General features: G+C 37.3%; 1 protein-coding gene across 2 annotated transcripts in view; it reads left to right on the top strand.

Annotated features, from left to right (window-relative positions):
* The window catches only part of Rngtt (RNA guanylyltransferase and 5'-phosphatase), a 200,989-nt gene that overhangs the window by 29,887 nt on the left and 144,560 nt on the right, over positions 1–26,542 (top strand). For both annotated transcript variants that reach the window (XM_028780899.1, XM_028780902.1), the window contains exons 9-11: positions 14,906–15,041; positions 24,286–24,357; positions 25,906–26,070. In XM_028780899.1, the coding sequence (XP_028636732.1) occupies positions 14,906–15,041; positions 24,286–24,357; positions 25,906–26,070 (373 nt within the window). The remainder of the gene's footprint in view (positions 1–14,905; positions 15,042–24,285; positions 24,358–25,905; positions 26,071–26,542) is intronic.

Genomic DNA, 26,542 nt, shown 5'->3' on the forward strand with positions numbered 1-26,542 from the left:
TCTTTCTTTCTTTCTTTCTTTCTTTCTTTCTTTCTTTCTTTCTTTCTGGGGGGGTGGAAGAAGTAAAAGAAACCATATGTGGTGGCTCATGTTTGTAATCCTTATTATTATTTCCTTTTCATTAAGCATTTTCTATTCAGTAGAGATGTACAGTTTTGTTTCTTTTTTGATTTTTGTATGTAGATAATCTAAACAATACTGGGAAGCTTGTAATGGATGGCTGTTATAGTCTGTTTCTGTCCCTTCTTCCTTTCCATCAGTTCTACTCCATACATCAACTTCTGTCAGCCATTTTTATGTTTTCGTACTTGAATGCTGTCCCAAGTCTCTAAATTATATTTTGTGTTTCTACTTTGAGCTGTGAGTGAGTTGCTGTAAATATAGTTCACCAGCGTCTCTGTATCCCCTTTCCTTTTAGTATTCCGTCGTAGTTATTTCACTGTTATTCTTCACTGGCTGTAGTTTAGTCTTCCTGTTCTTGTTTTATTATCCCTAAACAATGCTTTTTGAGTGGAGCTAGTGTTAGAACCTAGGGCATCTCAGGCCAGCAATCTATTTCTGAGCTACATCTCCAGTCCAAACTTAAATTTTAATTGTCTGTCTCTCTATCTCTCTATCATCCATCCATCCAGTGTGTGTGTTTGTGTGTGTGTGAGTGTGTGTTTGCAGATGGGCCATTTGTGTGCCTCAGAACATGTATAGAGGTCAGGGGGCAACTTGTCTGGCTTAGTTCTCTCTTTCCATCATGTGGGTTCCTGGGATTAACTCAGGTCTTTAGGTTTGGTGGTAAGTGGCTTTACCTGCTGAGCCATCTCACTGGCTTCAAGTCCCAACTTTTAGTATTTTCAGCTGTTACTATTTATAGACATTTTGGTAAACATAGTTTTTTCAAATTATTTTATGAATATATGTGTATGCCTCAGTGTATGTGTATGTACCACATGTGTACAGGAGCCGTCAGAGGTCAGAAGAGTTACCATATCTGGAGTTACAGAAAGTAACTCTTGATGTTTGGATACTGGGAATCAAACCTGGGTCCTCTGCAAGAGCAGTGAGTATTCTTAACTGCTGAGCCATCTCTGTAGCCCTGGTAAACAGATTTAAAAACATTAAATAAATTTAAAAAAATTGTGTGTGTGCGTGTATGCCACATATGTACAGGTGCTATAGAGGCAGAAGAGTTCATCAGAATCCCGGAGCTGGAGTTATAAGCAATTATAGGTGCTGGTGATCTAATTCAAGTTCTTTGGAAGAGGAGCAAGTGCTTATAACTGCTCCATCTCTATAGCCCCTAAAAACTAAAAAAACAGTTCTGTGGTTTAATTAATTAATTAATACTCATTATTGAGAGAGAGGCAAGGTCTTACCATTGCCTAGGCAGCCTGGAGCTAGCTGCATAGCAGAGGCTGACCTCTTGCCACCACCTCCCAGGTACTGGCAGGCATATATCACCATGCCCAGCATTGTGGTTGAAATTAAATGGTGAAAGTAATTTTTCTCTCTCTACTGGAAATATTTTTAGATTAGTGGAATGGATCTTTTTAAAAAAATTATTTAGTTTTAAAAATTTTTCATGTGGATTGGTGTTTGCCTGTATGTATGTCTATGTGAGGGAGTCAGATCCAATTCAAAGAATTTTATAGGCAGCGTATCTTAGTACAGTGTGTCTCTGGCTTTCAGCCTAGCTTTTTAACATAGCTACTGCTGATAATTTTGCTAGCAGGTAAGCTTTCTTAGACCAGTTTTAATAATATTTTGGAATTTAGGAAACTTAATTTAAAAAATACACTTATGTGATAGAGACTTAGATTTTGTTGTTTCATGAATTTTGTAAAATAGCATTTAAGCTTTATGTATGTTAGCTTTACCTGATAAAAAGTAAATTCTTGGGGGTATAGGATATAGACTATAATTAGAACAAAATAGTTGCTTCTTTAATTTTTAAATTAAAGGGTCTATATTGAGAATTCTTTACTATCTGGCCTTCATAGTTGCCCTTTGAATATATTATATATGATCTTTTTTTTTTTTATCTTCTTTAATGTTATAGGCACTTGTTTTTAGTTGTTAGAATGATCCATGCAGAATGTCTCATGGCACTTTTCTGTCAGTATAAACAAAGTAGCACTCAGTTTTTAAAAAGAGATTATTTATATGTGCATATCTATATAAGCATATTTTTGTGTATGCTGATGCTCTTGGACACCAGTGAGAGTAGAGTTACAGGTAGTTTTAAGCTGCAGGATGTGAGTGCTGGTAACTGAACTCAAGTCCCCTGGAAGAGCAGCAGGAGACCACTGAGCTGCTCTGCAGCCCCGAAGTAGTTGATTTATAGTATGTAACCCATTAAACGTTTTTCATTAATGTTAAAGAGAAATGAACATGGAGGTGATAGTTTATGTCTACCCCATGGGCAAGTGCTTATAACCTTGTCAACCAAGTAAAAATAATTTAGACTTTTCTAAAATGCTATCTCTGTGCCTAAAAGAGACATAAAGTAAGCTTTAGTCTTTGTCAGCATGATTCAGTGAGATCAAACCAGAGTTACAGAGACAGATTAGCTATGCAGACCTGCTTGCCTGGAAAGAATCTTCGTGAATAGCTGCTAGCACAAGCGTGGTGAACTACATCATCCTTTGTGTGTTGTCTCCTGTTGGCACTGTCAGCCCGGCCACCGACCTTTTGGTGTAACAGGAAAGTTGTACGAGTTTTCATTCATCTGGTTTTATTTCATTTTATTTTTGACATTAGCTAATGGAGGGAATTAAAATTCATTTTAAAAAATGTCCTGAGGAGCTGGAAAGATGATAGATAGCTCAGTAGTTAAGAACATTACTGTACTTCTTGAGGAACCAGGTTTGATTCCCAGGTTCATACAAAGTCTGAACTCTAGTTCCAGAGAATCTGGCCTTTGAGGGGATGGGCCGTCATGTGCTGTACCGACATCTGTGCAGACAAAGCAAACGTGCACCTAAATAAATAAGTGAAAAACTGAAAGACGGGCTGAATGAAGATGGGCTGAATGTCAACACTGTGCTATTCTATTTTTTTTTTCTGTGTGCATAAACTAAAACCAAGTATTTTCCACTTTTTACTTTTAGGCTTAAAAGATTTTGACATAGGGTCTCATGTAGCCCAGCTTGGCCTTGGGCTGTTTGCATCTGTTCCCAAGAGCTGGGATTACAGATGTGTGCCACCACACACAGCACTTTGACATGTTCTTAGTTATGTTTCTTAGAAATACCATAGTTCCATGATTAGCTCATTTCTAAATGTTTTTTTTCTTTTGCAAGGTAATGGGGAAGTTTATTTACAGCAAAGCAGTGGAAAAGATCAGAATTCTGCAAGAGAGCAGTAGGCTACCCATGTGGAGATACTCAAAGGCTTTGCTTCTGAATTTATAACAACACAAGATATTTGTGATAAAATGTTTATGGTATAGTATGTTAGAGGCAATATCTTAAGTTTGTTATAGATTAAGTATTTTCAATAAAATATTTCTTGAAAAAAAATTGAGTAAAAATTACAAGAGTATGGAGATGCTGCATAAAGAAAATGTTAAGTATCAGATATGTTTTAGACTATTGTTATTTGGACAGCCCGTTCTGAGCCACTGAGTACAATATTGTGATATGTGATCAAATCTTTAGATGTATAGTAGTAATATTTGAGAGGAAAGTGAGTTTGTGTGTATTGGAGGAAGAGGAGGAGGAGGAAGAGGAGGAGGAGGAGGAGGAGGAGGAGGAAGAGGAGGAGGAGGAGGAGATGATGTTAGACATGTTTCATGCCCTTGAACAGGTCACAATTCAACTGATTTTTATTTATTTATTTATTTATTTATTTATTTGAATATTTTCTTTATTTACATTTCAAATGTTATCCCCTTTCCTGGATGCCTCCTCCACCCTCGGAAGCCCCCTCCCTTCCCTCTTCCCCCTGCTTCTATGAGGGTGTCCCCCTACCCACCCATTCACTCCTACCTCCCCACCCTGGCATTCTCCTACACTGAGGCATTGAACCTTCACAGGACAAAAGGGCCGCTCCTCCCGTTGATACCAACAAGGCCATCCTCTGCTACATATGCAGCTGGAGCCCTGGGTCCCTCCATGTGTACTCTTTGGTTGGTGGTTTAGTCCTTGGGAGCTCTGGGGAGGAGAGTCTGATTTTTTTTTTAAAAAAGAGAAAACATTAGAGCACAAAATGAAGTATAATTGTTTTGAAGGGCCTGTAATATATTCTCATAATGTAGGACTTTTAGGAAAAGGGTTAGTGAAGAATGCTAATGGCAGCAACAGGAAGAAGGAAGCCGGGATTGGCTTGCCAGGTGGTTGATGTACATGTCTGTGAGTTGTACAGTCAGATGCTTAGGCTATAGAGAGGAAATGGTTACAGAAGTTACTACATTGTCTCTGCATTCTTTGGGAGTATGACACAGTGTAGTGGTTGCTGAGCTAGTCCCCTGGATTTGACCGCTGTGTCAGCTCCAGCAAATGACAGACAGCAGCTTCTTTATTTCAATCTTCATGGGCTGTGGAAGAACTTTTCTTTAGGATGATTTTTTTCTCTTTCTCTGTGAGCGCACACGTGTGTGTGTGTATGTGTGTGTGTGTGTGTGTGTGTGTGAAAGAGAGAGAGAGAGAGACAGAGAGAGAGAGAGAGAGAGAGAGAGAGAGAGAGAGAGAGCGCATGCGCACTGAGTATGTGCAGGCACATGTACACTTCCATGTAAGTGCCTCTAAAGGCCAGAAGAGGGTACTAGGTCTTTTGGAGCAGAAACCATCCCTCCACCTTTAAGAGGACATTTCCACGGAGATACAGAAGGCAGAGTGTATACTTTTTGAGGGACAATAATCATGTCAGTGCTGTATTATCTTTGGTAACTGGAAGAGAAAAGAAAATGATAACCCAGATAGCTACACTCAGAAACTCCTTTCCAAGATCTCTTCTAGGAGGAGGCAAGGGGAAATCTTATGGTCATGTATTTTACAGTTATTCTTCTAATTCTTTAATTCCTTATTTTCTGTTATCTATTAAGGCAATCTTTTTTGGTATTTGATAAAAGTTTTGACATGACTCTAGTAGTAGTTAGTTGTGTATCCAATAATGAGTTTCAAATGTTGTATATTATGTACATGATGCAAACATTAAAAAGTGGAACTTGTTATGATTATTCTATTATTATTATTATTTATTGTTGTTCTTGTTATTATTTACTCCTGTCTATCTTTTTATCCTCAGGATCAAAATAAGAACTCTTTTATGGCTATGAAGAGAGGAAAAATTTATTGAATATATTTGGTAGATTCTTCAGTGGTACTTCTTTTTTTTCCCCTTTATTTCGTTAGAGGATTTTAAAAAATCAGCCGAGTTCTTATAAGTTGCAATTTTCACTCTGTAAATCTGGGTTTGGGCCTAAGCCTAGATTCTGTGATACTAACAGGTTTCTTTCTGTGTAAGGCTGGTGTACAATTGGGACCACACTTCTAGGTAGCAATAGTGGACCTCATTTTTCTAAGTTAACAGATAGGAGAGCAAAGCTGGAGACACAAAGTGACTTGTTCAGGTCCTTTATTAATGTCTATTGAGTAAATAAACTTTAATTTTTCTTGCCTGTTTTAAAAATTAATTTAATTACATTTTCATTTATTTTTGTGGTTTGTATGTGTGTGAGTGTCCCTGTGTATGATCTCCAGTGCACACACACATGTGGAAGTCAAGAGGAGTCAGTTCTCTGTTTCTACAGTGTAGTGTCCCAGGGATGAAATTAAGAAGTCAGGCTTGATGACAGGTGCCTATGCCACTCAGCACTTGGCTTGCTTTTGTTAATTTTGTGAGGCAGGGGAGCAAGGCTTCATGCATCTCAGGGTAGTCTTGGATTTGTGTAGTCAAAGATGCCCTTGAACTCTCAGGAATCCTCCTCCTACCTCCAGGTGCTTAGATTACAGACAAGCCTCTCCAAATTCTTGTTTGTTTGAGTCCTTGTACTTTGGATTTAGCTGTCAACTTAGAAGAGATTAAAATATCTACATTAAAAGATATTTTTAAAGTAGAATTCCTTGTTATAGTAATATAAGGTGTGTGTGTGTGTGTGTGTGTGTGTGTGTGTGTTTGTGAAGTGAAGAGCATATGGCCTCTGTTTTTATGAAATTAGTTTTGGCTCTACCTGAAACACATTAAATAACTCCTGATATCATGAGCCAGGAAGTAGAGATGAAGACCTTGAGACTGTTTTTTTCTGCAATTTGAAGGTACCTCCGGCCCCCACTGGGTTTTACTTCTTGTAGTTTCATAACCTCCCAGTACAGCTAATATAGGGACTGGGTTTTAAAGTTGGACTTTGCAGGGAACTTCCATTCCATACCTGGCACCAGTGCTTCTTGTGTCTTGGGTGTATGCTGGGATAGTGAGTATTTTCTTACACAGTGCCAGCTGTTCTCCACTTTTTATATGTAATTTCTAAAATTATGGCAAAATACAAGTATCATAACACTTAACATTACAACTACTCTCTCTCTTTTATTTCTCTTTTAATACAGGGTCCTTTATTTGTTCAGTTGGTGTGAGCTTGGATCCTCCTGCCTTAGCTTCCTAAGTGTTGGGATCACATGTGTGTCACTGTGGCCATCTAATTTTGCCACATGTGAGAGTACAGTGAAATTAAGTCAGGTAGTCATCAGCAACATCTTTATTTAGAATTCTTTCATCTCATGAAACTGAAAGTCTGTAGCCATGAAACAGTAATTCCTCATTCCTTTCTTCCTGTCACTGGCAACCCCATTCTGTGTGTATGATTTTAACTACTCAGGATCCCTTCTATGAATCCATGCAGTGTTTGTGACTGGCTTCTCATGTTGCTCTTAGGAATCATCCTTATTACATGTGAACATGTTTTTTGAAGACTGAATAATATTCCATGTTATATATGTACCACATTTTAGTTATCTATCACTCAGAGAATATGATGAGTTTCTTCTGTGTCTTGGCTTTGTGAGTAATGCCACTGAAAACATGGACATGCGAACTCCTTTAACTTTTATGAACACCTTAGGGGAAGACTTTTGGTGACTGGGAGTGATCAGGGAAACTGTATAAAGATACAGCAGTTTTCTCTTTTTTGATGCATATGTATGTGTGCATGTTCATGTGTATGTGGGTATAGTTGAATGGATGGGTATCTTAGGGTTTTATTGCTATGAAGAGACACCAGAATTCCAAATATAAACTGTCTTCAGATGGTAAAGTCTCACCCTTGCCATATCACGAGACAGATCGTAGTCAGATGCTATGGACATCTGAAATAGCCCTGTATCCTACACCTGGGATTAAAACAAAAACATATTATCACAGCATTTCTGTGCTTTTAAAGAAAAAAAATCTTATTACACCTATGGGGATCATTTTTATTCAAACCACCACAGTGAGTATGGGTTTCTGTATATGAATTCGCATATCAAGGCCTGAGATCAAACTTGTTGTGTTCTTAGGAACACTGTGCACATCCTTTGAAACAGAATCTTTCATTGGCTTGGAGCTTACAAATCAGGTTAGACTGGCTGGCCGTTGAGCCCTAGAGATCTTCCTGTTCCTGCCTTCCTAGCCCTGCCTTTTTTTTTTTTTTTTTTTTTTTTTTTACCATGGGTTCTGGGGATTGAACTTAGGTCCATGCTTACAAGGTGGGCATTTAACCAATTGAACCTTTTTTTCTTAACTCCTCAAAAACAATTTTTTAAAAAAAAAGATTTAATTTGAGGCAGGGTCTTAACTATATATCTATGACTGGCCCAGAATTCCCTATGTAGGCCAGGCTGTAGTTGAACTTGTAGATACCTGCCTGTCTCTGCATCAGTTCTGGGATTAAAGGAGTATACTACTACAACTGGTTATTTCTATTTTGAATTGTATGTATGGATATAGAGGGTCTCTGCAGACACCATGGCCAACAGTGTTGATCCAGGGGAGGGAGACAAGAAGGAGAGTTTGTTTAGTAGCTGATCTTGGCTCAGACTTGGAGAGTCTGACACTAGGTAGTTTATTTTAGGCATACTTAAGAGCATGACCCAATTTGGAAAAAAAGTTTCCTGGTGATTATTAACTCCATCCCACATGTAAAATAAAGCATAAGTCATGACTACATTGAGACTCTCTTATAAAGTACAAGTGACATTTTCTGAAGTGGGTAATATTTAAAAAAAACCCAGCATGGGCCGTCTATCCCTGCTGCAGTGTGGCTCTGCTTAGCTCAAGTTGCCATGTTCCATGGCCAGAAGCCAAGAGCACCACTAGACCCGCTGTCCACAATGCTTGGCTGAGCCCAGACCATCCCGCCATCCATGTGGTATCCGGTAGAAATGAGACTTAATGCTTAAATATTATCCAATATTTATATGTTTGGAAATGCTCAATTAACAAGATGCCCACACAATTAGAGTTGATACCCAGTACCTAACCTTAGATATAAATTGTTACCCAGGACTCTTCTTGATGCGTCCATAGTTCACCATGGCTGCTGCATCTCTCCTCTCTCCCTCTAGCTCCTCCTCTTCCTTCTCCTCCTAGCTCCTCCCACATTAGCTCCTCCCCAATCACTATGCTTATTGCAAATAATGTAGGAACAGCAGGAAACCATCCTGCTACAATTTTCCATAAAGATAGTTCCTATAGATTAACTGAGGAAACAGGCTCAAGATAAACAAGTTCAAGATAAAGATGTGGGAGGAAGATAAGACCATAGATTGGCTGAGATAAACCAGGGTCTAGGGGAGCCCATGTGGGATATCGGGTAGCACAGAGGTCATCACTCTATTAACCATGGTGGCTCCTGGAAAACAGGCTATACATTTCTCACTTTGAAGTGACAGCCTAGTGTGCTTAACATTCCTGATTTTCTTAGTGCTTCTCTGTGAGCACAAAGACCTGCATGCTTCCTACGTATGGGTATGTGCAAGTATAGGTAGGAGCAGAGGCCAGATGTGTCCCATACCTGAAGTGGAGTTATAGGCTATTGTGAGTTGCATGATGTGGATTCTTGGAACTGATCCCAGGCCTGTGCAAGATCAGAAGGTCTTCTAAGGATGAACTATATTTTTACTTTTCAGATGATTTAAAATTGAATGGCTTCGAATGAATTGTATCTCTTATTCTGCACTTGATTATTGGTATTACCTGGCATTTATTAATGAGGTAGGATGGAGGAGTCTAGACTCTGATACTGGATCCTTTCCTGAGGCAAGCTCTCTGTTATTGGTGGTATTGTGTGTGTGTGCTTATGCTTTATAGAAGTCTATTTTTTTTCTTGTTGAAGGAATTTCTTGAAATAGAAGCTTGTATAATTTTGAAAATGATCAATGCTTTTGATAGGACACTCGTGACATTTGAGAATGTTTGGAGATTTAGCTGTTTATTGTTAGCATCTTGAGTTCTTTACTTTCTAGTTGTAAATTAATTAAAATTGAAACAAAAGTTACTCTTTTGTCTAATGACTTTGCCATGGACAAAGTTTACCAAGATATAGTAGGGCATTTGTAATATAAACAATATATAAAGTAAAAATGATTTGTTTACCTGGAAGAATCAAAGTACTGACAAATTGTGTAACTGTTGCTGGCCTTTCATTTAATATACAATTCATTCTAAGAGAAGAGATTGGTTAGAAATTGGTATTTCTATTATTAAGGAGGTAATGGACGTTACAGTTTAAAATTAAATAATACATGTTGTCTGTATAATCTTGGTGTGCATATAAGTCATCCTGTAATAGAATGAGGATATGGCCTGAAGTGAATCTAAGACCACAATACCTTAATCACATCTGTTCCTTTTTTTTCCTTTTTTTCTTTTTTTCTTTATTTTTTTTCTTTTTATTTTTGTTAATCACATCTGTTTCTTGACTAAAAATGTGATTTGAGGATTCAAGAAAAGCTCATCCTTGTAAAGTGTTTAGCTTTATGTGCGGACTCAATACACCAGCATTAAAATATGTATAGTATTGGAGTATTTTAATAATGTTCAATGAAACTTGACTAGTTAAGTGTTGTCTTAACTAGTTAACTGTTGTCAGTGTTAATAGCAGTAATTAAAAAAAAAATGCTTGGGCTGGGGAGGTGAGAGACATATCATTTGCACAAACATGAAGACCTGAGTTTGGACCCCAGCTCCCAGGTTAAAAGCTGGGTATGGTTGAAGGCACCTGTAACTGGAGCTCATGGAGTGAGTCAGGGCCAGAGACAGGAGGGCTGCTGTCTGGCTGCTAGCCGAGATCCAGGTTCAAGAGAGTAAGAGTGATAGAACAAGACACTCATCCCTCTTCTGGAACATGGGGAGGTGTTGGGAGGTGGAGCAGGGATTAGACTGTGGTGTTAGTGTAACATTTATGTTGTGAAAACAAAGACCTTAATGTGAAGTTTTGAATTTTTTAGGAGTTTGAATGATGGATTTCTCTTCCAGTAGTTATTCCTTTAAAGTGTTGAAACGTTTTATGAGCCAGGTAAACACAATAGTAGGTTTGATTTTAAACTAATCTGTTGGATTATGTTTTTATCATCTTGTTTCTTGTGTTGTGGAAATGTCTGAAACAAGATTTTGAATTATCTTGCTTTCTTTTCCTTTGGTTTCTTTATTTAAAATTGTATTTTATAGAATTTTAGCATAAGTAGTGATTTGATTTCCAAATTAGCCAATGAGTTTTGCTTAATTCCTGAGGTAGCTAAATCACCTAGTTTGTATATCTGCCACAAAGATAATGAAACTTACTGTAATTGCACTGTTAATTAAACAGTATAATTGCAACATTATAAGTTTATAAAAACTATATTGGATAGTTTAGAAACTCTAGGGCAATGTAGTTTTAGGAGGTGAGGAGATAGCCATCCGTTGTGGAGGCTGTAGGACCTGTGTTGTCCACAGGGGATAAACTTAGTGCTTGGAATTTTGTGTGATGTGATACATTGCTAGCTTTGTTCATGGATGGATCTAAGTGAAGGGGATAAGGAGGAAGGACTTTTAAAAATATATAAATTATGCTTAAAGTTTTAGTTTCTATTAAAAGTTGTGAAGAATCTAAAAAATGTTTGGGTTAAAGAGGACATGGTATAGTTTTGCAAAAGAAGTGATCTGGGAGACACAGAGGCCATTGTGTGTCCATCCTATGGGGAAGGAAGGAAGTGCCAGCTGACAAGTCAGTTGTGTTTGTATTATTTTAGAACAAAGTATGAGAAGTGTGTTGGTGAGTAATGGGTAGGCCTGACTAGCTTTTCTTAGGTCAGGAAAGCTTCTAAATTGTCCTTTGTAAAGTGACTCTAAGCTTTGCATTGTCTTTTAAGATATTTGCAAGTTCCCTGGGATTAGTTGTGAGTAGAAGGGTAGCAGTGGTTAGGTAATGGAGTCTTGTGAGGGAAATGATCCACAGGGAAGGTTGACTCAGCCTTATGCATGTGTCTCTGTCAAAGGATGAGATGTAGGTGTCTTGCCTCTTGGTACAAGGTTATTCTATATAAATAGCTAGTATTATGCAACTATTGGTATCAAGGGTATGCCAGGGACAGAACACTGCTGTTATATCATAGATACATTTAATTTCCACTTAGCTGAAGAGTGGGGGGGAAACTACAAGCCCACAAAACTAGTATGGGGGGCATACTTAGTAGCGTTCTTGATGGTGGAAATCAGTTTTGACGAATGTATCTAAAGGAGTGTCTTGGAAGCCTCTTGTGAGGACTAATCTTAAGAAGTTGTCTTTTGACAACTTTATCACCAGTTTTGTTTTTCCCGCTCAGAAGTTCTAGCTCCTGGGTGGGGATAATGGAATACCACTCTCTTCAGTTCTTAGGACTTGTAATTTTGTTTGATGCAGATATATTGCTAACTTTGGTTCATGGATAGGAACTCAGTAAAGAGGATGAGGAGGAAGGAATTTAAACAGTATATAAAATGTGCTTAAAGTTTCAGTTTGTTGGGGGCTGGAGAGATGACTCAGAGTTTAAGAACACTAGCTGCTCTTCCCAAGGTCCTGAGTTCAATCCCCAGCAACCACATGGTGGCTCACAACTGTCTATGATGAGATCTGGTACCCTCTTCTGGCCTGCAGGCATACATGCAGGCAGAATGCTGTATACATAATGAATGAATGAGTGAATGAATGAATCTTTTAAAAAGTTTGTTTTAACAGTTGGAAAGAATCTAAAATATTTGGGTTAAGGAAGACATGGCATAGTTCTACAAAAGAGGTGGTCAGAGATGGAGTTTCCATATTAATGGATATTTTTATGTTTGAAATAGTGGGATAATATACTTTTCTGTGGATATATGGTATTTAGTCTGTTCTGTGATAGATACTTGAGTTTTCATCATTATAATAGTGTGATGGGCTTCCTTGTACCTAATCTTGCTTAAACATTTATTGAGTGTCCTGTGTGTGTTTAAGTGGACCTGGTCTGTAAAGACAAAGAAATCTCTGCTTTCAAAGTCTAAGATAAACTTTTGAGATGTAAATTTGTCATCAGAATTGTGAATTGGTGATATGATAATCCATTATTTTCTGTTTAAAGTAGCAGTAGGAATATGAATTAAGACTCCAATGTGCTATTGCTCACAACTCTGTCATCCTTTTCTCTATGTACTTCCTAAATTTTACTAATGCAAATTTTTGTGGATTTTACTCGACTGTATAATCTCAATGATGAGAAAGATAAAACTGAATTGTTTCTAGGTCAGCTGGAAAGTTGCATTTATAGCAAAATATTCTATGATTATGGCATTTCTATAATCTGTAATTACCGTGTATGTACCTTTATAGAAGGAACACTACAAATCTAGATTTGATGATATATGTTTGTGGTCCCAAACATGGGCTGGGGAGGCTTTCTAGTGCTTTGCAGTTTGGGAGTCTTGAGTCTGAGGCCAGCCTGGGCTACATAGCAAAATCTGTGAAAACAAACACAAACAAATGAATAGACATGAGACATAAAACAAAAATGATTGAGATATGAGAATAAAAAATGATTCAGTGAAATTTTGTGTCTTAATGAATATATGGACACGAGTAATTCCTAATATTACATTTGCAATTAAGAGAATTTTCTAAAGAGAATTTATATTATACTAGTGGTTTATGGTTGTTAATAGTAGATCTCTAGTTAGGTACTGAGCCAATACCTAGTAATGTGTGAGGTAGTGGTCTCTTTCAGAAATAATCTGGCTTAACTTTCATAGTCTTAGGAATGATGTGAAAATACTTTCTATAGTCTTTAACCTTTGTTCCCAAATATGAGACAGCTCATTATTTATTTTGGTGCTGTGGTCTGAATTTAGGGTCTTGCATATGCTAGTAAAGTGCTCTACCACTGATGTGTGTTCTCAGCCCTGCTCATTTCTTCCTGTAAGTATCACACAGAAGGATGTATCATTTGGAATGAGTAGAATTGAGGCCAAAAATTATACTTCAGCAAGTTGTTTCAAAACCCAAGTATTAGTATATTTAGAGGAATTCATGAATGCTAATTTCTAAATAACTTTCTGTTATCTCTCTACATAGAGCTGTTTTTCACATGATCAATTATTTGTAGTAAATTCTATCCTTTGAAGCCTACAGCTACAGTGTACTCATATACATACAATAAATAAATCTTTTAAAAAAAAAAAGAAACTTCAAAGCTCCATCCTCAGTGACACACCTCCTCCAACAAGGCCACACCATCTCATCCTTGCCTAACAGTCCCACCAACTGGGGATCCAGTATTCAAACACAAGTCTATGGGGGTCCATTCTCAGTCAAGTCAGCACAGGTACTGTAGATCAAAGTCAGGTATTCCTGCTTGCTCAGCAAGGACTTTACTGACTGAGTTGTTTTCTCAGCTCTCCACCATTTGTCTTTTTTAAAAAGACTGTCAAGTTTCACTGCCTGTTGGGGTTTGTCCTCACAACAGGATCTTAATATGTAGCCTGGGGTATCCTTGAACTTTGTCTGTAGACCAGGTTGGCCCCGAACTTAGCAATCTGCTTGCCTCTGCTGCTAGGACTAAAAGTGTGCACCACTATTGCATGTGAACACCATGAGATCCTGTCGTAAAAACAAAACAAATAACCCCAAATACTTATTAACTTGCAGATACCATACGTGAAACTTGATTTCTGGAGAATGACTACTTTGTTAAGTACATACATTTCCACATATTGGGAATAAAGACCAATGAAAATTCTCATAGCTGTGTTCAAAATACTTTAATTTTGTACTTATGAATAAGAATTCTGACATACTGATACTTTACCATAATGTTGATTGAAAGAGAAGTACTTGTGTAGTTGGTATGGTAAAAAGAGCACTGAATAGTTTAAGCTCAGTGTTTGTTATGGAAAGTGTCATGTCTAACTTGTAAAATATACACATATGTATTACACATGCATATGTATTATATATACATATCACATTTGGAAATACTTTGATATAGAATCTAATCAAAATTACAAAAACAGTTTTTTTCTTAACATATATCAGATTGTATCATAATAATTATATCATAATAATCATATTATATCATAATAATCAAGTTTCTTATTTTCATGTTTCCTAAAAAGAAAGTTGTGGCCGGGTGGTGGTGGTAGCGCACGCCTTTAATCCCAGCACTTGGGAGGCAGAGGCAGGTGGATTTCTGAGTTTGAGAGTTCGAGGCTAGCCTGGTCTACAGAGTGAGTTCCAGGACAGCCAGGGCTACACAGAGAAACCCTGTCTTGAAAAAACAAACAAACAAACAAACAAACAAAAACAAAAAAAAGAAAGAGTTGTGATGTTTTAATTTGTATGATTGAGAGAAGGACTGTAGTAATCATTCCATGAAAATGTTGTCAATCAAGAGAAAACAAGTCAGCTCTTGTAATAATATGTTAATACTACCTTTTAATTTTTTTTTTACAGTTACATGATGTTGATTGATGGCACAAATGAAGTTTTTATGATTGACAGAGATAATTCTGTTTTTCATGTTTCAAATCTGGAATTTCCATTTCGTAAAGATCTCCGAATGCATTTATCAAATACCCTTTTGGATGGGGTAAGTAATTTATGTATATGTGTGTTTTTTAAAAAAATTAAATAGTGCACTCTTAATTAGCATTACCTGTACTTACATTGAATTAATTGCTCTCTAATGCAGGATCTAGCTGAGAATGGTAGTGCACGCCTATAGTCCCAGCATGGTGTGGCAGCTGCAAAAGGTTTGCAGCAAGTTCAAGGCCATCCCGGGCTAGTATAATGAAATCTTGTCTCAAAAACAAAACAAACATACTCCAAATATTTATCCTTGAGTCCAAACAGCATTTTTCATATATTTTCTTTAGTAGAAAAAATTGTTCATGATATGGGAAATGAGTTAAAAAATTATAAGGGAACAAAATTAAATCTTTGTTTTTATTATTAAAAAGTAGCTATTTGTTTTTAATAATTATGAAGTGGCTTTTTAATTTCATTCCTGAAAATAGCTTTCTCCTATTTATATCTAACAAAAAGGGCTCTTTTAAATAAAAATTAATGTAGAATACTATAAAATGCCTGGTAAAAGTTGAGCACAGTGGAATATGATTTCAATTTTAACACTGGAGAAGCCGTAACAGGAATATAGCAAGTTCAAGGCTAGCCTAGGTTTTCTATTAAGTTCCAGGCTAGTCTGGCTTCATAGTAAGACTGTCTCTGAAAAAAATCAAACCAAACAATCAAAAACTAATAAAAAAATATAACTGAAACTCCTAATATTGGAATAACTCGTGTCTCTATTTGATGGCTGTCAGTGTGGACTTTGCTCAGTGCAGGGTGTTTAGTGTTGAAAAATACAGCACATTCGTCAGTAACATCGACTTTGAGAACTAAGTTTTCTTTTCTTTTTCTTTTTTTGATATAGGTTCTTATATAGATTGTCTAGTAGTCTAGGCTGATCTTGAGTTCAAGAATTCTCTGCTCTTGTTTCTTAAGTGGTAGTATTATGCATCTGTACCACCACAATGGGCTTCAGACTGTAGATTCTTAAACAGTTTGGTAGAAGCGTTGGGGAAGCTAGGAGCCTATTGTAGTCTCAGTATTTGAATAGTCACAGAGCCTTTAGCTTGGCTGGAAAAGTGCTCTGGTCAAGTATGTGCATGTGTAGATCATTCCTGATCTCTTCAGTTGCATAAAGAACTGAAAGCTGTACATGATTTTAAAAGTAACTTTACACTTAGCAGTTTCAGACTTATTATTTGAAATAAATGTCTGAATGATGTATCTGTATGTATAAATACCATAATTTTGGATTTCCAAATTGGTTTTGGATTTCCTGGGACTGGAGTCACAGGCAGTTGTGAAGTACCGTGCTGAGCACTGGGAGTCAAATCTGAGGTCTGCTCCTAAGCACCGCGTCGTCTTTTCAGCCACTTCAGACTGTTTGGTTGACAGAATCACAGGCTTGAAAATTGTTTAAATGGTATGCAAGATGGCTAAGTGGGGATGTCCTTTCTGTGCAGGTCTGGTCACTTGAATTCAATTCCTAGAAGGCGTATGAGGTGGAAAGAGAGAACCTAATCCACAGAGCTGACCTCAGACCTGCACACACATGCTGTGGCCCATGACCCCTCATAACATCATGCAAATACACAATAATAGTAAATTAGACCATAAAATGTAAACTAAAAAATTACTTGTTAAGGAAAGAACTAATAAAGAATAATTGGCAAATTCTAGGTTTAATTAAAAAATATTCATATACATTTATTTATTTGATAACTTATTGACTGAAGTTTGTATTTTTTAAAGAATGGCTACAATAGGCTCTCCTATAATAATATTTAAATCTTATACATATGTTAGTGTATTTATTCATTATGTAAATAGCAACAGGAGTAGCAACGAAGAATATGAACCTTTCCAGTTAGGTATTATGTAATAATCCCAGAACTCAGCAAGTTGAGGCAGGAGAATGGTAAGTTCAAGACCAGCCTGGACTACATTGTGAACCTATCCCCAGAATATCAAAGCCAGGATTGTTGTTGAGATTGCTCAGTGGATAAAGGCTGTTGCTGCCAAGTTTGATGACTTGAGTTCTATCCTAGAGAGAGCCACCTGGTTAGAGGGAACTGACCCCTGCAGTTTGTCTTCTGACCTCTGCATACATACTATAGCATGCATATAATCTTCCCCGTACATAAGCGAATATAATTAAACACACACACCCATACACACCCATATAATTAAACAAAATATAGTAAAACGAAACAAACATCTCTTGAATTGCAGTCTTCAAAAGTCAAAGTATATATATAAATGACCAAATGATTTTCATTAGACAAATGGAAAAATAATGATGAAATTTCTTTGGCTAGTTCTCTTTTGGTGGCAGTTTTTTTTTAAAGATATTTTTCTAAGCATAACTTAAATGTCCATCCTATGTATTCAAAATTACACAGTTTTATGCTAAAAATTTCTTTTTTATAGTACACTTTAAAAAATGTGTGCGTGTAGGTACATACATTCCATGCATGGCTTGTGAATGGAAGTCAGAGGACATCCTGGAGTTGGTTATCTCCTTCCATGTGGGTCCTGGAGACTGAATTCAGGTTGTCCAGTTTTATTTTCTCACTCACTGAGGAGGGTCAGATTGCTTTTAGGAATAGTATGTATAGCAACTCCAGGTGCTTCTCTGGCCCCACCAGCTCTCCCTTGAGGGGCGTAACACAGTTGACTCAGTTTTCTCCCCTGCCGAGGTGGGGAAGTTTCTAAGGTGATCCTGTCGGGCACTTAGTCCTTGTTTATGTGAGTAGCTATGAGGCCTGGCATCTCCTTCAGGAGTTACTGTTTCATTTTTAAGAGCTCCTGTTCAGGTCTTCTCTACAGTTTCCTTTTTGGCATTCATCTCTTTCCTGTTGGCTTACGAGGTCTTTTGTCTTACTGGGGCATACTTTATGTTACATATGTTCAAATACATTTTTCTTTTTTGTCTTTTCATCTACTATACAAAGTTTAAATATGTAGGTCAAATATAAGCATCTTGGTGCTCACTCTTTGACTTTGTGACATTTTAAAACACTATTCACCTCAGGATGATCATAATGCCTATATTTTTTTTAGTGTTTTATTTACATATTTGAGTATTTCATCCAGTCCAATTATGCAGTCTGTATGCAAACAGTACATGTATGTACCTTGGTAGAAGTGGTAAGGTATAGATGCTATTTTCTTATTTTTGAATAGATATGCTTCAATACCATTTAGCTAATCTGTTTTCACTTTTTGGTTGAGAATAAGTGTTTGTATCCATCATTACTTCAACATCTTCTCCCTTTCTCCCTTCCTCTGTTCTTCCCTTCCTTTCTTTCACAAGATCTGTAACCCAGGCTGTCCTCAACTCTGAGACCCTGCCTCTCCTAAGTACTGAGATTATGATGTGTACTACTATAGTAGGCTTCGACAGTTGCTTTCTTGTTCACTTACTTATTTCATTTATTTTTGTTTTTCTAGGGATTGTTTTATATACTTTAAATTCTATGAGTTTAGTATGGGGCCTGACAAGCCACATGTGTACCTAGCTCCCTTGCATGTTCTGATGTTTGCGGCTGAGATTTTACTAATTGTCTTTTGCGTGAACCAACTGTGCATATCAAAGTTAGAGTAGATACAGTATGCTGGTCTAGACAGCAGTAAACTTACATTTTTTTCTTCAGACAAATTCTGTGAGGCTTATCTTTGAACCTCTCATTTTCTTGGTTCCTTTGGTTCCTCATGGCTGATCTTCCTGCCATATCAGCACAGGGCAGTGCAAGGTAAAGAAAGTGAAATGCTTTGACATAAGAGCATTTCTTATAGGTTAGGGTAGTTTATATTTGTTGAGTATCAGTTATGAGTGCAGACATTTTTTAGAGTGTGGAGGCCTCCTGTCTCTGGAAACTATTGGGAAGGATAGAGAAAGATTGATAACAGCCTTTAAGTAAAACAGTAGCCCTAAGATGTATTTAAAACAAGTCCTGTGGTCATTGGAGGAGAAATGAATCTCATCTGATGATGTGGAGTAGATCTACCTTATGTGAGGTTTGGATTAAAGATGGAAGATATGGGGAATAGAGAGATGGTTCAGTGAGGAGAACTTGCTATACAGGAATGAGGACCTGAGTTTGTATCCCAAGCATCCATGTGAACCTGGTTGTGGCTAAGTGCTTGTAGCTCTAGGCCTGTGGTGGGCAGAAACAAAGGATCACAGGCTTGCTTGCTGGCAGCTTTCCTATCTACAGGTTCAGTGAGAGACCATATCTCAAGTGACTAGGTCTGAGAGTAAGACACCTGATGTCTTGTGAAGGCCAAAAGTCATTTTTATGTTTTATGTTATTTAGCTTATCAATACTATTTTTCTAGGACATACCTTTTATCTGCATCTTTTAGGTTTCAACTTATGACTATGTGCCTCATTATTAAATTTCCTCTTGTTTGCCAAATAAAAATAGCTTTCCTTTTCTTAGACTTATACTATATTTCTTATTTGGACTGTGGTAGTGTGGTATATACCTGTTACTATTATTATATAATATGTACAACATGTTTCACTCTCAGGCTTTAGTGACTTGAATAAAAAGTTCCCTGTCATTCTAATACTAGCCATCTCTCTCCTTCTGTGGCCCTGGTTAGTTACATCGAGCGTTTGAGTTCCTCTTACTGGGACTCAAACGGATTTGAAGTGAGTGACTGCATGTTTATTCCTTTATGACCTAGCCTAATTCATACTTTGTGTGCAGAAAATATGAATGAGTAGGCAGAGAAGTTAGATACCTTGGGACTTTGAATACAGATTATAGGAAGGTCAGCATTCTAGTATGTTGAGGATGTGGAGTATCATGAAAGATTAATGCTCGGATTTCTACACTGCAGCATTCAGCCCAAAAGACAACAGTGTGATTTCTGGGTAGTTTTTTTTTTTAAAAAATATTAAAAAAAGTATATGCACATGTATGTGAGGGTGTGCACACATGAGTCGAGTGCCCTCAGGACTATAAGAGGGTGTCATCTGATTCCCTGGAACTAGAGTTATTACCAGTTATAAACTGGCTTACATGGGTGCTACTACAACAGTGCAGGCTTTTTACAGCTGAGCTGTCTCTCTAGTCCTTTAATGAATTCTTGACAGAGCATGAAACTGATGTACCAGGTGGGATTTTCTCCTGAGTTCTTGAGAGGCTTGAGGTTGATGTGCCGTAGGTAGGGCTTTCTTCAGGGTTCTTGTACTTGGGAGTCATTGAGTTTCTTTTATTTGTAAATGTGTAATTTTCACTTCAAGTGGAGAAATGTTCATTATTGTTACAACTGTCCTCCTTTGGAGAGTCACTCATGCTTTTTCCCTTAGTGTTTTCTTTCAGATAGTTTTTCTTCATGTATTTTCTTTTTCCCTTCCTCACTACGTATCTCTGGCGTGCATCAAACTCACAGAGCTGCCTGCCTCTGCTTTCTGTGTGCCTCTTCCTATGTTTTCTGAATGTTTAGTGAGTTTTCTTCACCAAGTTGCTATTAATCCTAACCAGATTATTGAACTGTTGAAAATCTCTGATTCTTTGTCTTCTGTGTTTATCTTTCTGATCTTAAACAACAAAATCAGTTATACATGAATGAGACTGTCTTACTGTTCTGACATACTAACTTTTAATACCTTTGCCAGCTTTGAGTCTGTTTTATTTGGTTTATGTTGCATGCCTGATTGGATGTTAGATATTTAAGTTTTACCTTTTTGAAAAGGAGTAGTTATCTTTTTCTATCTCTATTCATCATCTTCCCTGTCTTCCTCTCCCTTTCCTCTCTTATTTATGTATATTCTTCTATCTCTTGAATTTCTGGCATTACAGACATAGACTACCATACCTAGTAGTGTGTTCTTTTAAGTTTTTAAAACTGTGTTTGGAATCTAGTTAATTTATTAGAAACTTATTTTTTCCAGAGCTAGATTTTAAGATTCTTTTGGCGAACCAGGTTTATTTTTTATTATTTCCTTGAGAATTTCACAAAAGATGTTTTGTCATAATCACCCTCTTCCCCAATCTTTACCCATCCAACTTTTTGTGTCTTTTTAAAAAACCTACTAAGTTATTTTTTATTATTCTTGGATGTGTGGTTTTCTACTAGAGTGTTGTCACTTACCAGGGGCTACACTCTTAGAGATGTTTCTTCCTGTCCTGGTGTCTAATATTTGCCAACAGCTCCATGGTTAGGGGTGGGATTTCATGCTTGCTTCTTCTCCATGCTGGTTTGGTTTTGTACAGGCCTTCTGCATATTGTTACAACTGCTCAGAATCTTGTCTGTTGAGCTGCCCTGCTGTGTTGAGAAAGGACTGTTTCCTTATAGTTATCCATCCACCTGTGGCTCATTCTGTCATTCTATTTAGGGTCATGTACCAGCCCGTTCTACCCCACATTTGGGGGCCACTCTGTTTGAGGGCTGCTGCTCTGGTCCGTGGGTCAGGGTCTAGCAAGAGAGAGTGGGGATGGAGGGGCAAGAGATGCGAAGAATGGAGACAAGACAGAGGGTCTGATCAAGTCTCTTTTACTGAAAGGAAACCATTGGTATATATATACTTTACCATGTGCCTTGCAGCTGTGGACAAGCAGGGGAACGCAGCTGAAGACACTTTACCACATACGCCCTGCAGCTGGGGGCATTAAACAACAAAACAAGATATGTGAGAAAACCATGATGTTTATCAGAGTGTGCTCAGCTGTTGTAGGCTGTTGAAAACAAGTTTCTTGTCAGGGTATATGGAGATGGCTGCAAAGACGATAGCCGCTTTCTGCTAGGAGTCAGCTCCCAACAGGATCAGAGTAACTTGTAATGTAAGGATGATTCACTTTATTGAAGTCATATTCTCAGTACCCAATGCTCCACCAATTATGAGCTCCCTCTCTTTCTTTCCCTCTCATTTTCTTCAAACCAGGGTGTCTCTGTAGCTCATTATCTTAGTTGCTGTTCTATTGCTGTGACGATGCACCATAACCAAGACAACTTATGAAAGAAGCATTTAATTGGGGGCTTGCTTACAGTTTCATTGGGTTAGTCCATGAACATCAGGGAGAAGAGAATGGCAGCAGGCAGGCAGGAACGGCACTAGAGCAGTAGTTGAGATGTCATATCTGATCCCTAAATTGTAGGCAGACAGAGAGTGAGACTGGACCTAGTGTGGGCTCAGAGCCCACCTCCAGTTACATACCTTCTCCAACAAGGCCACATCTCCCAATCATTCCCAAATAGTTCCACTCACTAGGGACCAAGTATTCAAACATAATGAGCCCTATGGGGGCCATTCTCATTCAAACCACCACACTCATTTTGGACTGGATCTCTTCATACCCCATCTTTCTGAGTGCTGGGATTACAAGCATGTGGTACTGTACTTGGCAACAGAAATTTTCTGATCTGTTTGATTTTAACAGGCATTGAGCTTGTACTTAACCACATATCAAGTGCTGTTACTGTTATGGCTCTTGGGTGGAACTTTGCTTGGCTTTGAGTTGTCTCCCCATATGCATATTTCAGGATCCTATTTACACATCTCTGGAGTTCTCATCTGAATGTCTCTCGTCTATGTTCTCATCTATGTTCTCTCTCTCCCTCTCCCTCTCCCTCTCCCTCTCCCTCTCCCTCTCCCTCTCTCTCTCTCTTCTTCTTTTCCTCCCTTCCAGTCTACTGAATAGAGATGCCTGGTGACTAGCCTTCAGTTCATGGCTGACCTTCAGTTTACTATGTAGACCAGGCAGACTTCAAACTTACAGAAATCCTGCTACCTCTGCCTCTTGAGTGCAATGTTCTTTAAGCATAAAGATATAATTATTTGGAAGGCAATTTGACATCATGTCCACTTGCAAATCACTATCAGTAGCTTTGGCCTCTCCTGGCGTATAGAACTGGATGTAAATACCCTCCCATGGGCGGGACCTCAGTTCCATTAGGAATGTGGTTGGCTACTTATATAACGTATTATTGCATCTGTGGGTACATCTTGCCTAGCCTCTCAGTACTGTTGCACAGAGAGTCAATAGCTGAGCAAGACCATGAGTAACAACTTTTCCTTCAGCCCAGTACCTTCCAGAGCTCTGCAGGTTAGCTAGCAGGCAAGAAGCTTCCAGCCCAGCTTAGCTTGTCTGTTGTATATTTTGGGCTGTCATTAAACAAACTAACAATACTTGCTTATTTGTCTATTATATTTTGTTTTGTTTATTGATAATATATTTTCCTTTTGGCAATTTAAACCGATGCTTACAGGAAAACTTTTTTCTTCATTTTTTTAAAACATAATTTGTGAGAATTCTTTGTCTGCTATGCAGAATTCACTTTTTCTAGTCACAGTGGTTGAAAAGAAGCATTAAATGAAATCATAGTGCCACCTTGTTATTGCATCAGGTATTCATATGAAAATGTTTAAATAAACACATTTCAATAAACAGGCTAAAATAACAAATTTGAGACTGAGGCTGTAGCTCAGTTGGTGGAGTACTTGGGTATCATGAACAAAACCCTGGTTCCATCGAGACTGCTGCATAAGTACAGCATTGTAGTGTACACTTGTAATCATAGCGCTGAGGAGGTGGATGGCTTTAAATCTCACTTTCCTGACTTTGTCCCCTAGATGCTGAGATTGCTTGTATTCCACTGTGCCTCATACAGAATTTCTTTTGACTTTTTAATAACTATAGTAGATTTGAAGTGATCTTAGTCAAAATTTAAAAAGTTATATAGGAAATTTAGTGTATAATAAGACTAAAGTAATCAGCATATAACAATTTTAAACAGTGATTAAACATAGTTATCAAAATGATGCTGAATTTCAGGATTAAAAATTTTGTTATTTACTTTAAAATATTGCTAGTAATCCAAACACAAAGCAAATGTAGTGTAGCCATTTAGCTATAAAGAACATGTAACTGGTTGTGATTGTGCAAGTATATAAGTCTAACACTTTTAAGGTTGAGGCATGAGGATTACTGAGAGTTCCAGACTAGCCTTAGCTACCTCATGAACTAGCTAGGGGCTACATAGCTAGGGGCTAGCCAGGGGCTACATAGCAAGACCCTGAGTCTGAACAAAACTACAAATCTCTAACCCAAAATACAAGGAGGTAACATCATAAATTATTTCATTATATATTGGAAATACATAGTAAAGATTTTTGACATTCTGAAAACATATTGATTTTATGAGTACAACTGTACGTGCTTTGAAGTCTCATCAAGACATATATTAAAGCTTTATACCTTTTCTCTGTGTGTATTATATGCTAATAAAGTGAAAAAATTTTTCTTTGAAGGAAATGATCATTGACAAAGTAAATGGACAGGCCGTTCCACGGTATCTGATATATGACATAATTAAGTTCAACGTAAGTACCTCTTATGCTTTATAACATTGTTAGACTTGTCACTGAGTTCATGTGCATGTTTATACTTATTAATACTTTTTTGTAGTTCTAGGTATTGAATTCATGGGTAGGCTAGACAAGTGCTCTACCATTGAGCTGTACCTCCAGTAATAAGATTACAGATGTTTGTAATGAACAGAAGAAGTATTTATGTCAGATATAGCGACACATGCCTGGAGGAGGGACAAGAGGGATCAAGGGTTTAAGGCCACCCTCATGAGATCCTGTCTCAAAAAACATAAATATAGTCATTTACTTAAACCATACTGAAACATATTAGGAATTTGGAACTAAAGTATTTAAGATTTGAAGATTTCCTTCAGTTTTATTTATCATTTAACTACAGAACCTAGCATATACAAAATGATCAGTTAAATTCTTTCTGAGGAAAATAACGAACAAAAGAACTAAGAAGATTGTAATTAAGACTTTGGCTCTCTTAGCAAAAATAACTTGAGCCAAATTAACTTTCTGACATTACAAATAACCCAGCCTCAGGTATTTAGGGCTAGCAATATAAATTAAGAAAGTTATAGAATTTATGAAAATTTTACAGGTATCTTAGTTTTCCTAATAGGCCTAATAAATTAGCAAGCCTATCATCTTAGGATTTCCTAAAATAGAGAGGGTCCTACATGGACTATGTTCTTGTTTATTAACTTTTCCTCAGTGAATATCCTTTGTGACAGTTCTGCCTGTTTGTAGAGAAACCTTCTTAGAAATTGTACTTCTACTCCTTTTGTTCTTAGTTGAGTGTAAAAGTTGTTATCTTTCAAAGCCAAGAGAAAGACATCCTGAAGCATATGCTGCCTGTCTTAGGAAATATTAGGTTGGATAATAGAGATTGGAGAAGAGGAACAAGAAGGTAGTGTCAGTATCACAGAATTTCTCAGTCGTCTCTAAGTCTTAGACAATTACCATCAACCAGGGATGTGTTTGAGCTATGTTTATGTGCACCATGTGGCTGGGTAGGACACAAGCGTACATACAATTCCCAAGGCAAGGCTAAAACTACATATGCTTGAAGGACAGTAAAGAAAATGTTTGCTGGAAGAAAAGAGCTGTGTAACTTGGAACAGATGTAAACTTACTATTAGTTTTCAGATTGAGGATGTGTTTATGTAGTAAATGTCTTCTTACTGATGTTAGGAAGTTTGATCACTGGTGAGTATGCTGTTTGCTTTGAATGTTTATACTTTAATAAATTTGGGTTTTAGGTTTTACTAATGTATAAATAAAAAAATATAGTAATCTTGTTAATATATTAATGTAGATTTGAAATCTCAGCCAGCTTAGATAGATACCATTTTCTCTTGTTGCCTTATGTAATTTCAATTTAAAAATGGCTATTGTTAGTCTAATTATTGGGATGTATGGTGTGCAAACTATTCACTAGACATCTCTAGGGATTGCTATTTGTATAACCTATAGCATATATTGCTGCAGCCTTAATAGTTATGCTGACATTGTAGTTGTGGTCAAATAAAAAAAACTTGTTCTTTCATTCAGGCACAACCAGTTGGAGACTGTGATTTTAATATTCGTCTACAGTGTATTGAACGTGAAATTATAAGTCCACGACATGAAAAAATGAAGACTGGACTCATTGACAAAACACAGGAACCATTTAGTGTCAGACCTAAACAATTTTTTGACATCAATATTTCAAGAAAGGTAAAATTTGTTTCTTTTGTTGGGAATTCCAAGTTTTATTGCTCAGCTTGTGAGAGGAACATGGATGATTACTACTCTGTTGCCCTGTTGTTCCTAGGGTGGTACTCAGGGTCTCCTTCTCAGTGTGGATATAATACCATTCAGGTTCCCTGTTCATTAGAATAGTTTGTGACTAATCACTGGTCCATATTCTCATTAAAACAAACAAACAAACAAAAAGCTACAATGTAAATGTAAGTCTTGGGGGTGTCACACCCACTCTTGCCTGTTCTTAGCTCCTAAATAAATGACACAGAGACCTGTTTTTTCTTTCTTTCTTTCTTTCTTTCTTCCTTTCTTTCTTTCTTTCTTTCTTTCTTTCTTTCTTTCTTTCTTTCTTTCTTTCTTTCTCTCTCTCTCTCTTTCTCTCTCTCTCTCTCCTTCCTTCCTCCCTCCCTCCCTCCCTTCCTTTCTCCCTCCTTCTTCCTTCCTT

Source organism: Grammomys surdaster, unplaced genomic scaffold (genome assembly GCF_004785775.1).
Source record: "Grammomys surdaster isolate TR1022 unplaced genomic scaffold, NIH_TR_1.0 97, whole genome shotgun sequence".
Taxonomy (NCBI): domain Eukaryota; kingdom Metazoa; phylum Chordata; class Mammalia; order Rodentia; family Muridae; genus Grammomys; species Grammomys surdaster.